Source organism: Colossoma macropomum, unplaced genomic scaffold (genome assembly GCF_904425465.1).
Source record: "Colossoma macropomum unplaced genomic scaffold, Colossoma_macropomum, whole genome shotgun sequence".
NCBI classification, from domain to species: domain Eukaryota; kingdom Metazoa; phylum Chordata; class Actinopteri; order Characiformes; family Serrasalmidae; genus Colossoma; species Colossoma macropomum.
In genome coordinates this window covers 11,121,799-11,136,785 of record NW_023494800.1, presented here as the reverse complement: position 1 = coordinate 11,136,785, position 14,987 = coordinate 11,121,799, and the positions used below count along the sequence as shown (strand labels likewise).

The 14,987-nt window shown below is 39.3% G+C and overlaps 2 protein-coding genes across 7 annotated transcripts in view; both read right to left on the bottom strand.

Moving 5' to 3' along the window:
* Nucleotides 1-848: 848 nt before the first annotated feature.
* Nucleotides 849-4,439, bottom strand: pus1 (pseudouridine synthase 1). Its single transcript, XM_036589066.1, has 6 exons — nt 4,179-4,439; nt 3,686-3,927; nt 3,466-3,603; nt 1,982-2,084; nt 1,216-1,901; nt 849-984 (listed from the first exon to the last, which is right to left on the bottom strand). Exons 1-6 carry the CDS (start codon nt 4,249-4,251, stop codon nt 958-960), a joined length of 1,269 nt encoding a protein of 422 aa, XP_036444959.1. The 5' UTR covers nt 4,252-4,439; the 3' UTR covers nt 849-957.
* Nucleotides 4,440-7,131: 2,692 nt separating this feature from the next.
* The window catches only part of ulk1b (unc-51 like autophagy activating kinase 1), a 38,720-nt gene continuing 30,864 nt past the window's right edge, over nt 7,132-14,987 (bottom strand). For 4 of the 6 annotated variants that reach the window (XM_036588743.1, XM_036588747.1, XM_036588745.1 and 1 more), the window contains 6 exons: nt 14,303-14,481; nt 13,050-13,228; nt 12,709-12,827; nt 12,219-12,376; nt 11,922-12,057; nt 7,132-10,747 (listed from right to left, as the gene is read on the bottom strand). In XM_036588743.1, the coding sequence (XP_036444636.1) occupies nt 10,692-10,747; nt 11,922-12,057; nt 12,219-12,376; nt 12,709-12,827; nt 13,050-13,228; nt 14,303-14,481 (827 nt within the window). In that variant the 3' untranslated portion in view covers nt 7,132-10,691. The remainder of the gene's footprint in view (nt 10,748-11,921; nt 12,058-12,218; nt 12,377-12,708; nt 12,828-13,049; nt 13,229-14,302; nt 14,482-14,987) is intronic. The other 2 variants (XM_036588744.1, XM_036588748.1) reach the window with 1 other exon arrangement.

Below are 14,987 nucleotides of genomic sequence, written 5' to 3'. Positions count from 1 at the left end.
AAAATAGCAAAAAGACAAAATAACAAAAGCACCATTTACTATTCTGCAAAATACAGAGAAATAAAGTGATACAAACTGCTTACATCAGAAATGCAGGCACATTTTTTGAGGGCTGAGAAACGGTCAGTATTACCTCAACAGCTTTTTTTTAATTAAAGCTACAAACCAAAGAAATATATATATAGTTATAAATATATATTTAGTTAATAGGTCTTTAGTTACATTTAGGGCATCATCAATTTAGCTAGCTAGCTACCGAGACATCAGCATAGTACTAAGGATTTTTAATGCTTAAATAAGATATATTAGTAAGATAATATAAGATTTCATAGAATTCACAAAGCAAGTCAGCTTCTATTCTTTCAGCCCTTTTTCCAGAAACTACTTAAGTTTTTAAGCTACACACTTAAAAAAGATGGTTCTTCAAGGCTCCTTAGTAAGGCAATGGCTCCATTTAGAACCATGATTTCTATATAGAACCATTTCATGCTTAAATGGTCCCTCACATGGTAAAATGGTTGGGTCTATATAGCACCAAAAAGGGATCTTCTACTGTTACTACACTTGGCATTGTAAGAGTAGCAGAACCCTTTTGGTGCTATATAGAACCACTTTGAAAAAGGACCATATAAAACACGTTCTCCATTCATCTGAAGAAACATTTCAGCATGCAAGGAACCATGTAGGCAGGAAATAGTTCTAACCATAGTTATAACCAACCCACTTTACTAAAGAACCTTTGAAGAACCATCTTTGAGTGTAGGTATATATAACTTTGCATAATCTAAAGTGTAATAACGTCTAATGCATTACTCTTTCATCAAATATTCAAAACCAAAAAGTCGAAATAAAAGTCAAAATAAAAAGTTTATTTCAAAAGATGAACATGGCAAACAGTGGAACTAAATCATTTACACAGCAAAAATAAAACAAGTTTAGGAAGAAAATTCTAATAAGTCAGTCAGATGTATTTCCATCTTCATCCTGAAAAAAAAAATTAAAGAATTAAAAGAAATGTTGCATCACATTTCTCTGTAGTGGAATACAACACATATTGCATTTTAATTATTCAGATCACTTTGGACTACTATACTTAATGATAGCTGCAGGTTTGCTGCAATCATATTTGCCCATTTTTGTGTTTTTAAAATAGTGCTGTTAAACAAAAAATATGACTAAGGAATAAACATAGAAAAAATCTGCATGTTTACTCACCTTGTGTTCCTGTTTGCCTGTTGCAGTAGCCTCGAAGTCATGAATGGGCAGTGTTGCCATCCAGCTAACCATAGATTTCTCCTGGCCCTCAGTTTCCACTATACTGGGGTATATGTGCGCTTCCTTAAAGGCAGCAATAGCATCTTCCTCTTGGGTCCACTCAAGTGTCTCGTGAAGACCATCTCCCCCGAAACGCTTGTTGTACCGGTCAAAGTGCACCCTCTCCAGCACTAGACCGAGCCCAGGAGCTTTTGGCACATCGACCTTCTCTTCTCCCAAACTTCTCTCAATGACCTCATCTCTTGCATAGCCCTTCACCACTGCGATCACCAGCCCAATCATCTTCCGGATCTGGTGCATCATGAAGCTCTGCCCTCTCACCGTAATGACCGCAAACTCGGCTCCTTGCCTGACGAAGGGCTCCCCGCAGGACATGTGGGTGATGTAGCGTTTGGCACTTGGGTCCCGGGGACCCTTCTGTGAGGTAAAGTTGTGGAAGTTGTGGGTGCCTTTGTAGAGGGCAAACAGCCTGTTAACCTTCTGAAGCGTTTCTGTATCCAGGCGGAATGACGTGTCCTCTTGGTCACTGTCTTTTGGAGAGAAGGCCACGGTCGGAAGTGTATAGGAATAGGTCCTGGCGTCACAGTTGTTTTTGGAGTTGAAGCCACCCGTGACTCTCTTATAACCTGCCAGATGATGAGAACATCTGTCTAGTAATCTTGGCACACAAAGATCAAAAAACAGAGACAATGCTTTATGGTGTTACCTAAAACTCTTATCTGTGCTGGGAGATGGGTGTTTATCTTTTCCAGAATGTCTTCAATCAGCCACAGCTTTAGAGATACAACCTGGCCTGCTGCAGAAACACCCTGCAAAAAGTAAACACTGTATGTTTAAATGTGTGTAGACACAGACTAACATTTCTTCTGAAAATAAGGGTACTAATAGGCAGTTACACCCCCCCAACAAGTTTGATGCAGTAACGGCCACTACCCTTCTGAGAAGGATTTATGGAACATTGCTATGATGATTTGATTGCATTTATCCACAAGAATATTAGTAAGGTTAGACCCTGATAATGTTGGATGCTGAGTTCTATATCACAAACTCATTTCAAAGGTATTCAGTGCTGCTCCAGCCCAATTCCACTGCTCCGCAGCCCAATACTGAGGAGCTTTATATCTGTCTAGCCCATGCTTGGCACTAGGCACGGTGACCTCATGCTCATGTGCAGCAGCTCCAGACCATCCCATTCTATTGCCAATGCTCTTCTATAGAGATTATACCATATAAGCTATGTGTGCACAATTGAACACCACAGTGGGTGCACCTTAAGCATATTGGCTACTTCTAGGCATACAGTAAACAATTTATAAGACCTAAAGATGAGATATTGTAGTGTAAGTGTATCGATATCAGACAGTGAATGATGTAATGCTAGCTGTGTATTTCTTCCTGTGGGGCAGTAGAGTATACGAGTAGTTTGAACATGATAAACTAATTCAGCCCAAACAGAGTTTGTCAGGAGCAAGTCTGTAATGATTTTTTACACATCTCCTCGTGATAAAACTCTCATATTCAGATGGCAACAACAATACTGCAGGATAAATGAGTTTCCAGTGGGTTGTATTTTCTATAAATCTGGATGTTTGCATCACACATGATCATACAATCAAAGAACACAGAGAGAATGCATTTTGTCCCTTTCATCAGCCTGAGGGACCTCATTTTTCTAATCGACTTTATTGTCTTTCTCCACCTGCTAATGTTTTTCCAGCGTAGAGAGGGTAGAGGCAAAGTTCTAGCACCCAGGCTAAGTAAGTGGTTGAGACTCTTCCAAAGCATCCATAATTTTTTGATGTGTGTTTAATGTGAATATACAGGCTGGGAGACTGCCTATGGCGAGTAGCAGCACTCAAAAAAAAACTTTTTTTTCTAACTCAAGGTGACATCTGGCTAAAATGATGAGTTTGGTGAAAAGTAGCTACAATTTTTACAGGGGAGGAGGGAGAAAAACTCAGACATTGCTGCTTGTATGGAAATAAAATCACAGAGTAGCACCTGTAAAAGAGGAAATTACCTAGGACCCCATGTAATATTAATCCCATCCAATTAATCCCATTCCTATATCCATATCAGATCAATATTCAAGATTTTAATATCAGCATCAGTAAAAAGGGGAATGGTGCCATTTCTAGACATACGAACAGCGACTGCCTGGGTGAAGAAAGTGTTATTTCAAATCCTCACCTTGTCGGTCCTTGCACATCTTTGAAAAGACATCTTTTTCATATCCTCTCCATGGTTCTCTGGAATACACCCAGCTTTGATAAGCGCAGTGACAAGTTCATCTTCTATGGTTTTAAACTGGGAATTTCCAGGATTTCTCTAAAAGGAACAGGAGGATTCACATTAAGCAAGCAAACAAACAGGAAAACCAATCCTGTCACTTTCACCTTTCACCACTTACCTGCATTCCATAATAGCCTTTGCCTGAATACGCCATGAGAAGGACCACCTTCCTCTTGGGAAATCTCTTCTCATCAGCTGTCTGGTCGTCATCTGCTTTCAGCTTCTTGACCTGGTGATCGTTCTCCACAGCAGAGCTGTCTGATGCTCTTTTCAGCACAGTGATCTGAGGGGGTTTCTGCTCCTCTGCCATCATTCTGCTCCTCACAAAGAGGCCACGGAGCCTTTCTAACTGACAACGACCTTCATGAGCACAGCAAGAAAGAAGAAACAGACCTGAAGTCAGCTTTCTGTTCGGATTTCCCCGTTCCACCTTAAATGGTGCAGCAGTTAACATGTAACACAAGAAATAGTTAAACGGAACTGCTGCATCATTTAAGGTGGAACGGGGAAAATCGAAGAAGAAGCTGAGGAACAGGAGACCAACGTTATCCTCGTAGAAAGATCAGACTATTCAGTGGCCCTTCACGTTGAAAGCAGCAGTTCAGACTCACCTTTGGCTGCTCGAGCTGATTTAAAGCACTGACTGTTTAAGACTGGAAGCAGCTGAGGAGGAAACCTCAGCATGTCCTGCTCAGCGCCTGCCTGACTGAACTATCGCTACTCTCTTATAAACACCATATGGACCGCGTTCAGCGACACCGCGTAAACGGGCGAGCTTTAAACGCTGGAGTGATGTTAAAGCAGCGTCTCTCTGAGTTTCAGCCGCTTCTCTTCTGGCCATGAAAATATCCACATGGAGCTGTGAACTCGGAACTCTCGCAAAACATCGCGAGGAAGCGGACAGAGCGGGGTTGCCAGTACCATGGGAAAAAATCCCCGCATTGCATTTCCCCATAATATAAACAGTCAAAGCGGTTTTACAGTTTATTACATTTTCTCATTTTACAGTATGAAAACAACGAAGGCCACGAGAAAAATCGAATAAATAAAATGTCTAAACATAAAAATAAATTAAACATTTGCTAAATAAAAATATTTACAAAACTGAATTGGATATGTAAGATTTCTTTTGGTTTGTTTGTGAATTTTAAATTGTTTTCTGTATCATGTAATCCTAGCTCATTAATTTGTGTATTTATAGCTAAATGTAAACAATGGAAAAAATGAAAAAGTAATGGTAGCGAGGGGAAATAAATTATATATACATGAAATAATGATAAATACAGAATTTATTGTTTGTCAGATTTTATGCCCTTTGTTTATTTATGTATATATTTTTGCATTCATTTTGTTTTAATTAAAGGTTAAAAATTAATAAGCAATTTATTTATTTATGAGTAATTTATGCATAAATTGATTTGTTTTTTATACTGGCAGTTGCAGAAAACAACCACTGAGTGTAGCCATTTGCATTACATCAATAAAGTAAAAAAAAAATGAAAGAAAGTAACTCTTATGTTACATATTGTCATATATTGTATTGACAATTATATTGTCATTTGAGGCCATGCTGAGGGCTGTGTGAAGAGGCCCATAGGAGGTGCACGCTCCCCGTAAAAGGGGACAGAAAAGTTGGTTTATGTCATCCTTTATTAGATAAAGGGTGTGTTGTGTGTTATTTGTGCTTTATTGTGTCTGGGGGTGACACTGATGGAAAAAACCGATGGTAAAATTTAATCTTCTTAGTGCAGTAGGGTGAGCTAGAACCATCTGGCACGTTCAGTACTGTTATTTCTTAACAGTCTGAAGGGAAAAAAAAAACATTTTGAGTTTAAACAATTATGGGTCACATGTTAATGAGGCTATCTGCTTAACAAGCTGGAGATGCAACAGTGCCGACACGTATTTAGTCACATTAGTAATATTCAGTAGTAGATCCTGCAGGCTGGCAGCTGAGAACTGAGATCTTTCAGGATGATTGATACATCAGCTTTAACTAAATGTAATGACAGCTCCACTCTCTTCTACACTGGACCTTAGGGATGTGTTTATATGAGAATTCTGGGACAAAACCAATTTCTGTGCTATTTTTATGCACATACATATATACATACAGAATATGGACCCCTGATCATCACACCTACAAGAGCTTGTTGGACATCCCATTCCAAAACCATGGGCATTTATATGGAGATGCCTCCTCCACCTTTATGGCTATAATGGCCTTGACTCTTCTGTGCATTATTTCCAGGATTTTGGAGTGTGTCTGTAGGAATTTGTGCCCATTCAGTCAAAAAAGCATTTGTGAGGTCAGGCACTGATTATGGATGAGAAGGCCTGGCTCACAATTGACTTTCCCATTCACCCAAAAGGTGTTCAGTGGGGCTGAGGTCAGGGCGCTATGCAGGCCACTGGAGTTCCTCCACAAGGAACTCATTAAACCATGTCTTTATGGACCTCACAGGGGCTCAGTGATGCTGGAACGAAAAAGAGTCAAACTGCATCCCCAAACTGCTGCTATGAAGTTGGAAGCATATCATTGTCTAAATTGTCTTCATATGCTGTAGCATTAACATTACCATACACTGGAACCAAGGGGTCCAACCCTGAAAAACCATCCCCAGACCATTATCCCTCCTCCACCAAACTTTACTGTTCGTACTATGCATTCTGGTAGGTAATGTTCTCCTGGCATCCGCCAAACTCAAATTCGTCCCTCAGACTGCCAGATAGTACAGCTTGATTCATCACTCCAGAGAACGTGTCTCCAGAGTTCAGTGGCAGCATGCTTTACACCACTCCAGTTGACACTTAGCATTGCACATAGTGATCTTAGGTTTGTGAGCAGCTGCTCTGTATTGAGTGAGGCAAAAGACGATAGATGATTTTTATGTGCTGTGTGCTTCAGTGGTTGTCAGCACCAGTCTGCGAGTTTGTGTGGTCTACTGCTTTGTGGCAGAGCTGTTGTTGCACTTGGATACTTCTACTTCATAATAATAGCACTTACAGTTGACCGGGGCAGATCTAGCAGGACTAAACTGACTTGTGGCAGAGGTGGCAATCTATGACAGTGCCAAGTTTAAAGTCAGTGTGATCTTCTATACGACCCGTTCTGCTGCCAGTGTTTGTCTATGGAGACTGAAGGGCTACGTGCTTGATTTTATGCACCTTTAAGCAATGGCTGTGGCTGAAACACCAGAACTCCATGATTAGGAGGAGTGTCCACATACTTTTGGCTGTATAGGGCATCTGTTGCCAATACAGAAAATCTGGAACTAGATCTACTTGCACTAGTATAACAGAATGTACAGCACTGCAGCCCAGTATCACCCCTAGGGTCGTTCTGGAATACAAAAAATTCTTCATGAAAAATTGGTTCAAATTATTCGGCAAATCAAAGTACTGGTCCTGTGCTGAAGCTAATATTTTAATCATCGTGCTGACTACAAATGACTGCATTCTGCTCTAGCTCTGCTCTGACTATTAGCTTTGTTTACTATCAGACATTTTGATAAAACATGCAGTATCTGAACTGAGTGAACAATTAAAAAAAACACAAAGAGGACAGATTGTAATAGTCTTTTTATTTGTGTTGTACCTTTTAAAGCAAAAAAGTTACATCTGGTATATGGACATGGAAATAGTGTGTACAGTTCCTTAAGTCACTACAGAGTCGACTATAAGAAATGCTTAACAACAGTCTAGCAACAACTGGGAGATGTAGCAGTCCTCTCTTTGGTGGGGTGAAGGGAATGGAAAGCACATCATGCGTTTGCTCGTTGTATATACATGTTTGGCGCAATAACTTAATTTACAATCCTTATTTACAAGTGGTATTAAGAGAAAACACATCAGCTTCCTGGTACATATGCAGAAGCACAGAAGCAAACCTTCACGGTTGCACTCAAAATACACCCGAATGGTGAGTTCAGGTAATGCGTGATTAGTGTCACTCATGAGTATCAGTATCAGACTCTAGCTGAACAAACCAGTTTATCAGTTCAGTTAGCGCCATGGAACCAGCGACCTGCCATCCGAGACATATTCTCTTGAGACATTTCAGAAGATTTAGATGCAGCATATATAATTTTTAATGGTCTGACTCAGTGTTTCCCAGCTCTGGTCCTGGAGGCATTCTACTCTGCACATTTTAGGGTTTTCCTGGCTTGTACGAAAATCATATGCTCATTAACAAGTCCTTACTATGGATGTCCATTCCTGCCAGGAAGAAGAGGAAAAAAACAGCCTTCTCTATGTAAAATTCTGATGGCAGCAACATGAAGTAATGACTTGTTTTCTGAAATTATTGACTTAGCATCTCAAATTAACGACTTACTATCTCAAAACTGTCACTTAGTATCCCAGGATTTTGACCTAGTATCTCAAAATAATGAATTACTATGTTGGAATAATGACTTGTTTTCTTAAAGGCTTGATTTAGTATCTGAAAATAAAGACTTTTCTCAAAATGTTGGTTTAGTATCTTAAAATAAATGAATAAGCCATTATTATTTTACCTCAGTGATTACTTTAGTACATTAAAAAATTCAGGAAGATAAGTCATTATTTTGACATAGTAAGTAATTATTCCAATATATTAATTTTCTCCAGGTACTAAGTCAAAAGTTCAATAACACGTCATTATTTTGAGACAAAATAACAATGAGTTATTATTTTGCAAAAAATAAGTACTTCTTTCAAGAAAATAAGTAATTACTTTGACACACTAAGTCATTATTCCAGCATACCAAGTTATTTTTTCCAAGATAATTTCTCAAATTTGACTTAGTAAGTCATTATTTTGTCAATATAAGTCAATAATTTCACAAACTGCTGCAAGAAATGGAAAAGGAAAAAAAAAGCAAAAAATAACTGATTTTTGGAGTTGGGGAACACTGGTGTAATTGATCTGAATCTGACATTACAAAACTTTAGATACTAGTATTAGCTCAAAGATGGTGCATATTTTATGTATAAAGAACTAAACATAAAAGTCTGAACACAAATCACTGAACAAGTGAAAACCTGCCCAGTGTGCTTGGGATGGTTTTAACAATGGAAAGCAAACAGAGAACACATAGGAATGCCTTGATAACGCAGAAACACATTTACACAAAAATGGTGAGAGTCATAACACATGCAACATCTTCAGTTCAATTCACACTGTAACTGGCACCATCAAGCAATAACGCATCACTCTTTCAAAACTAAATCTTCTTACGATTAAAATACGGCATATACTTACCATCTTACACCTTTTTACACACAAGTCAGTCCAAACACACTAACTACATTTCGCAAAGCTGAAGCCAATATCCATCTCAACTTAGTCCAATATAATCAAACATCAAAACACAAGCATCACTTCATTCGAGTATTAGGAAATAATGAGAAAAAACGTTAAAATAGCACGTGACAAAAGAACAAAAACTTTTTTCAGTGTTTCCATTTTTGCTTTTTTTTTCTTGAAAGGCACATTTTTCAATATTTTAAATAGCTTAAACTTATATCTGACACACAAAACTACTCAAAGACGGCACACATTAATATATCTAAAGCTTAAAAGCACTCACTGGACACACTCTAAAAAGAAACTTAAGTTGCATTAAAATGCTCCCTCCCTGACGTACAGTACTGATGAGCCCTCATACAGCGCAGTAAACCTACAGAAGGTATTGGTATTAGGCCAAGATTTGCCCTTTTGTTTTCTGATTCACCACAGGCATTACAAATAAACAAAGTTATGGCTATTTTTAGGAGTGTATATATTATTGTAAGTCTAAAGAAACTGGCAGGTTAAAATCCCACCCAAAAATGTCGGTTAAATAGAAGTGAATGATTTAATTTTATACTTTGGCCTAGATTCTCAGCTGTTTCTATTAAACAGACGAACCTGCAACCACATCATTTTAAATAATGCAACAAGGGTTCGGGCTCTTTTCGCTTTGTGTTTGTAGCATGTTACCTTGGCCTATTCCATTCATACACATGCACTTAAGATGCAGACACATATACAAATGCATGATTGCCAAACACAACAAAAACACTGAATAAAAGAAACAAAAGAAAAAAAAACCCAATACAAAAGAAGTGATCAAGAGATGTCCATATATCAGACAGTTTTTTGTTGTCTGTATGATTTGGAGACAAAGAGGAACTGGACAATCTCTCATTAGATTGGTCAACATTCACTAAAGTGCTACACATGGCCTCACTGGTAATCGGAGCAAAACGACGGCTTAAACTAAATGGGATGGTTTCAGTGGCACAGGCGAAATAATGCTGCCTGATTGTAGCCTTTGACAATGTTTACTAAACCGCAGGTTATGCACTACCCACTAACCTGGCAGCAAGTGCCTAAAGAACACAGTCTCATTTTCTGGTCCAAAAACATTCATCCAGTGAGTGTGCCTTCCTCAAACTGAAAACTGGAATCAGAAAGGAAAAAACAAAAACAAAAACACAAACTCAAAAATCAGGATGCTTTTTTTTTAAAAGATAAAAGCATTCAACGTGTCTTGAAGTGGCTGGGGAGACACCTGAACAGATTTGTGAAATTGCCTTTCGACAGTTCCAACTCATGACTAAATCAATCCGACTGCTGATGAGTACACAGGCGCAGACCTGTCAACTGACTGTGATTGCACATTCCCATTATAAAGTGAAATCATCATGTCTGTGAGAAAATAAAGACGTTTACACAGTGCAGCTTATTGTATAAGTAGAGTGGAGACAGATCCACAGCCTTTGCAGAGACAATGTGAAGGAATCAGTGAGAGCCTGCTTATCGTGGATGGCTGAAGTGATTGCCTGCAGATGATTGGCCCTTTGGGTGAACTGGCCTGATATCTGATGCGTGCGTGGTGCTGGGGATCGGTTGCCCAAAGCAGGCACAGCTCAGCCGCTCTCCATTACAAAGTCCCCAGCTTTACTGCAGGCATCACTACACGCACTCAGCTGTGGAGTCCGTATCAGCAAGAGCTCAGTCCTCTCAACCTGCATTTCCAGGCAGACCCGGAGGTGAAGGCCGGCCGGAGAGGTGGAAAGAGAGCTGGGGTGCTTCAGAGGAATGTAGGGAACTTGGCAGGTTTAGCAGCAGAACAGCAGAGAACCAAACCAGGGCTCTAGACGCACAGGCCAGACTGCAGGGCATTAAGACGACGCTCAATACACTGCTTACCTGTACAGGCAGAAAAAAATATTGCATTGCTGCATTCAGCTGCATTTGGTGTGTCTGTGTATTGACCGCTTAGTAGACTGATGGACAGTCGTTAAAGTTTAGGTGTCCCTGTTCAAGTGACATTTTTTGTTGAGTTACTGTTAAGTGAAAATAAGTGAACACATCCTCTACAGAGAGCACACTTCTGCACATTTTACTGCACAATTACTGTTTATTTGATGAATTTAACATAAAAATTCAACATAAAATGTGCACTGTGCAAGAAGTTATGGTGGATAGTGGCAGACAAATGCCATATGCAAGTTTGTTTCCTGTAGAGGATGTTGACTTATTTTAACTTAGAATATCAACAAAACATGTACTATGACCTCTCAAACCTCTCTATGCTACTGTATGATGAACAGATCTGCTTTGGTAATACTGTAACATGTATATGTTTATGCCAATACATTTTCGATGAAATTAGAACTGATGATAACTGATTCTAACAATTCTCAATAAAGTAAGCAATCTTTTTTTTTTTTTAACCAAAACAGAATTTTCAGGATATTTTCAAATGTATAAATCCTTTTATTATCTACCACTACTGTGTTAAGAGTACATTCACATTTGCGTATTCCGTGTATTTTTTTTTAATTCCGACATTCACAATGAATTTGAATTGTTTCCTGAAAATAGTACTTGAATCAGATGGTTGGAGAGGTTGTGGTTGGAGATTAATATGGTTAATCACAGCTACGGCTGATTTGTGTCTGCATCTCTGCATTGTGCGCAGACATTCTGCCAACATACTTAAACGTAACGTGAATGTGTGCACTTGGAGGGGCGATGTCCAAACTAGAATGTGTTTACTGTCTTTTAAAGAAGTTTCTCAAACAGGTCGAGATTTTGTGCTAGTTCTGGCTCAGGCTACTTTTTGGGTCTAATCTCGCCACCAACACTACCGGATAGCCAATCAGCATTCACTGGCCGCACAGCTTCACAGATTCGCATGATGTGTAGTTGAGATTTTGGAAGCATGCATGTCATGACTAGTGTGAGCTAGTCTTTCCTATAAACCACTTCTCTGTGTCTCAATGCAGATACTTTTGCGCAGAAGTACAAATCAGCCTTTAATGGTACAAACTGTCCTAACACATGTGAAAAGGATAAGGAGTTGTGTGGTCAAACTCACATTTGCTGACACTGAGGATATCAGCCTGCTCTGTGAGGAGCAGAGACAAACCCTCCATCAGCAGCAGGGCCTTATGATAGCGCTGCACTGAAGCCTCACCCTGGTGGAACATCTCGTCCAGCGCTGCAGCCTGCACCTATGTACACACACAGAAGCCAATTCAAATTACAACACATATTGCAATCAGATTCTGTTGGTGAAATCAACAGATCATGGCCGTCTGGTGAGAAATGCATGTTTTGCCTGCCCATCATTACACAGAGTCAGGGTGATCTGTGAGTCACAGTTTCCTCGTACCATTTGCACAGTGTGGCTGAATATGAGCCTCTCTGCAGTGATGCTGTTGATGTGGTCCATCAGACGGTGCTTGCGGGAAAAGAACCGCTCCAGACGTGCACTAAGAGAGCGACATGATATCACACTCGACTTGTACAGGTCATTCAGCCTCCTGACCACTGGAAGATACAAGATTGAACCACCTCCTCAGTCAGAAACATTATAATACTGCAGTCTTAAGAAATTAACATCTGCCAAACAGTAACCAACATCTTTTAATGTAAAAAAGTTTCATTTTTATTATAACTTTGTACAGAATAATAATTTGTTCTAGTCTGTTGAATGTTTTGTTCGATATCCATGTAAATTAAATCAAGAGGTTCGTACTGAACGATACAATGGCATGTTGTATTGTGGTTATTACTGAAAGCAAGTGAAACCATCAAAGATAACTAGTTCAGATGATGGAAGACTATTTCAATGAAGAAATTAAACTGTGTGGCCTGCTGACCTTGTTTGACAGTGGTGGAGGGATACAGTTTGCCCTGTTTGATGCCCTCCATGGCTGAGTGCAGTGCAGACGACAGGAGCTCTGCAGTCTTCATATACAGCACCAACTGCTCAGCATAACTGCAACATACACATATACTACACTTTAGCACTACTGAACCTCACACTATTAAAACACAATCACAAACTCATAAACTATAAACTCAATAACAACTTACTTCACAGCTACCACATCATTTATACAATCATCCTGCGTACAGAATGAAGAGCTTCATGCAGAAATCCTGTAGGGTTAAGATGCAGGATGCAGCAAGTATGCGTGTGCATTGTTGGACTTCTCACCTCCACTCTCGGCTCAGAGAGCTGATCTGGTCGGCCACCATGCTCTGTTGCTCGTGCAGGCAGGTGGACACCGGCTCTATCCGCTCAGCCTCTCCACCCCTCGCTGCCGCCACCTCCACCATACATCGGGCAAAGTCCAGCGTGAAGCGAAGCCTGCGCAGAGTCTCTGTGTGCTCTTGCTGCAGAGAGATCCACCACACAGACAAAATGCTGAACACAAACCAACATGATCACATACAGCAGTGCACACTAGGGCTCTGCTGGTAACACAACTTTCATGGTAATTTAACTATAAAAATGCGCTGCAGTGGAACCGGAGAACGTGGGCGTGGGTTCTGCTGTATTTAAACCAAGAAACACCTTGACCCAGATTCACCATTTCTGAGCTGAGAATCACTGGCCTCACCATGATTTTATCACAGTCATCAAATCTTGTAATGTTTTGATTGTTGTTTATTATATTTTAACACTATTTTAAAAGATCTCTTTTGATTTCATGATGAATGGTCCGATAGAAATGCTCCAAACAATCTACTGGCACCAGCAAACGCTACAGTACAAAAAAACATGGACTCACTCGCCATATTAGCTATTTTTAGTTTGTACACAATAATAACTATTACAATGAGTTTAAATATGACATATATAACATGAAATTACATATATTACATGAAATTTTACATAACTATCCACCAAAAAGTATTTTCAGATGTTTTGACTAAAGCATTTTGTGAACAAGAAGTAAATAAAATGATAATGAATGTACTGTAATTATCAAATAACATCAATTTAATTTAAAGTAGTCAAGTTATCTGTCTTGATATTTGATCTCAACTTTTTAAAATATGATTAATTTTGGATATTTATTTTATTATAACTTAATTCTTGATGCTATATAGCTTTCTCCGTTCATCACCCTGGACATAGCAAATTAGTTTTTATTTACAGCTTCCTAGTGTCCTACTAATTTCATGAAAGCTGCAAAATTGCACAGTACAAGCATATTAGAGTCCTTTGAAAGTAACACCCAAAATGGTTTAAACCCCAATTTTGTGTCAAATGGGAACAGCCTACATTAGTCTTCTTGTGGTTTTGCACAAAGTCAATTAACAGCATCTTTTTAACCAGTGGTTTATGATCTTTGCCGTCAAAAGAGCATAAACCGCGTTACTCAGTTTACTGACATCACACACAGGACAAGGCTATTCAGATGATGAGAGAAACACCAAATTAACAGACACACACATACAAACCTCCATTAGTGTCTCCTCTGGGAGCTCAGGGGCCTCAAAGGTTATACCTCCCTCTAGGTTGGCAGAGATGGGGTCAGTAAGACCATAACGGGGACTCTCATAGCCGTCCAAGCACATTCCTGAATGGGGGTAGCGGCTGGTGAGGGAACCCACGGGGCTAATGGAGCTTGAAGAGCCTGCTGAGAGATCAAAAATCACTATAGGGCTTCAACAATAGGCAAAAATGTTGCTTTTCTAACCTGCTTACTGACAACATCAAGCAGACAGAAAGCAGACAATGCCACACATCAGCACTATTTTAACCATGGCCATATTAATAAATTGCACATGGTCTTTTGCCCAAGTCCTGTGTTCTGGGATCATGAAAGCAGCAATCTCTTAAGTATCCACAGAAATACAGCACAAGTGATTCAGCGTCTCAGCATGTCCTCTTTAAATACGGAGTTCACCTGTGCACCGTCAGATCATAAGATAATAAAATGAGGAAGAATTAAGAAAGAAAAAGCAAATTATATGAGGTTATAAATGAGGCACAATCTAATTGAAAGATCTCATTTGGAATGTATGCTATTGACTTTCTCACATTAAAATGTAAAAAAATAAAATAAACCTACTATCAATTATGTACAAGCGTATGCAAAAGTCTGAACACCGCTGTTCATATTACTAATGATTTTCTAAGTTG

Excerpts from the sequence above, each read along its gene's own strand:
- pus1 (XM_036589066.1), bottom strand. The coding sequence starts at position 4,251 with ATGCTGAGGTTTCCTCCTCAGCTGCTTCCAGTCTTAAACAGTCAGTGC. Across the intron at positions 2,085-3,465 it reads GATGTGCAAGGACCGACAAG|GGTGTTTCTGCAGCAGGCCA; the intron begins GTGAGGATTTGA and ends TACTTTTTGCAG. Across the intron at positions 985-1,215 it reads CAGGCAAACAGGAACACAAG|GATGAAGATGGAAATACATC; the intron begins GTGAGTAAACAT and ends TTTTTTTTTCAG.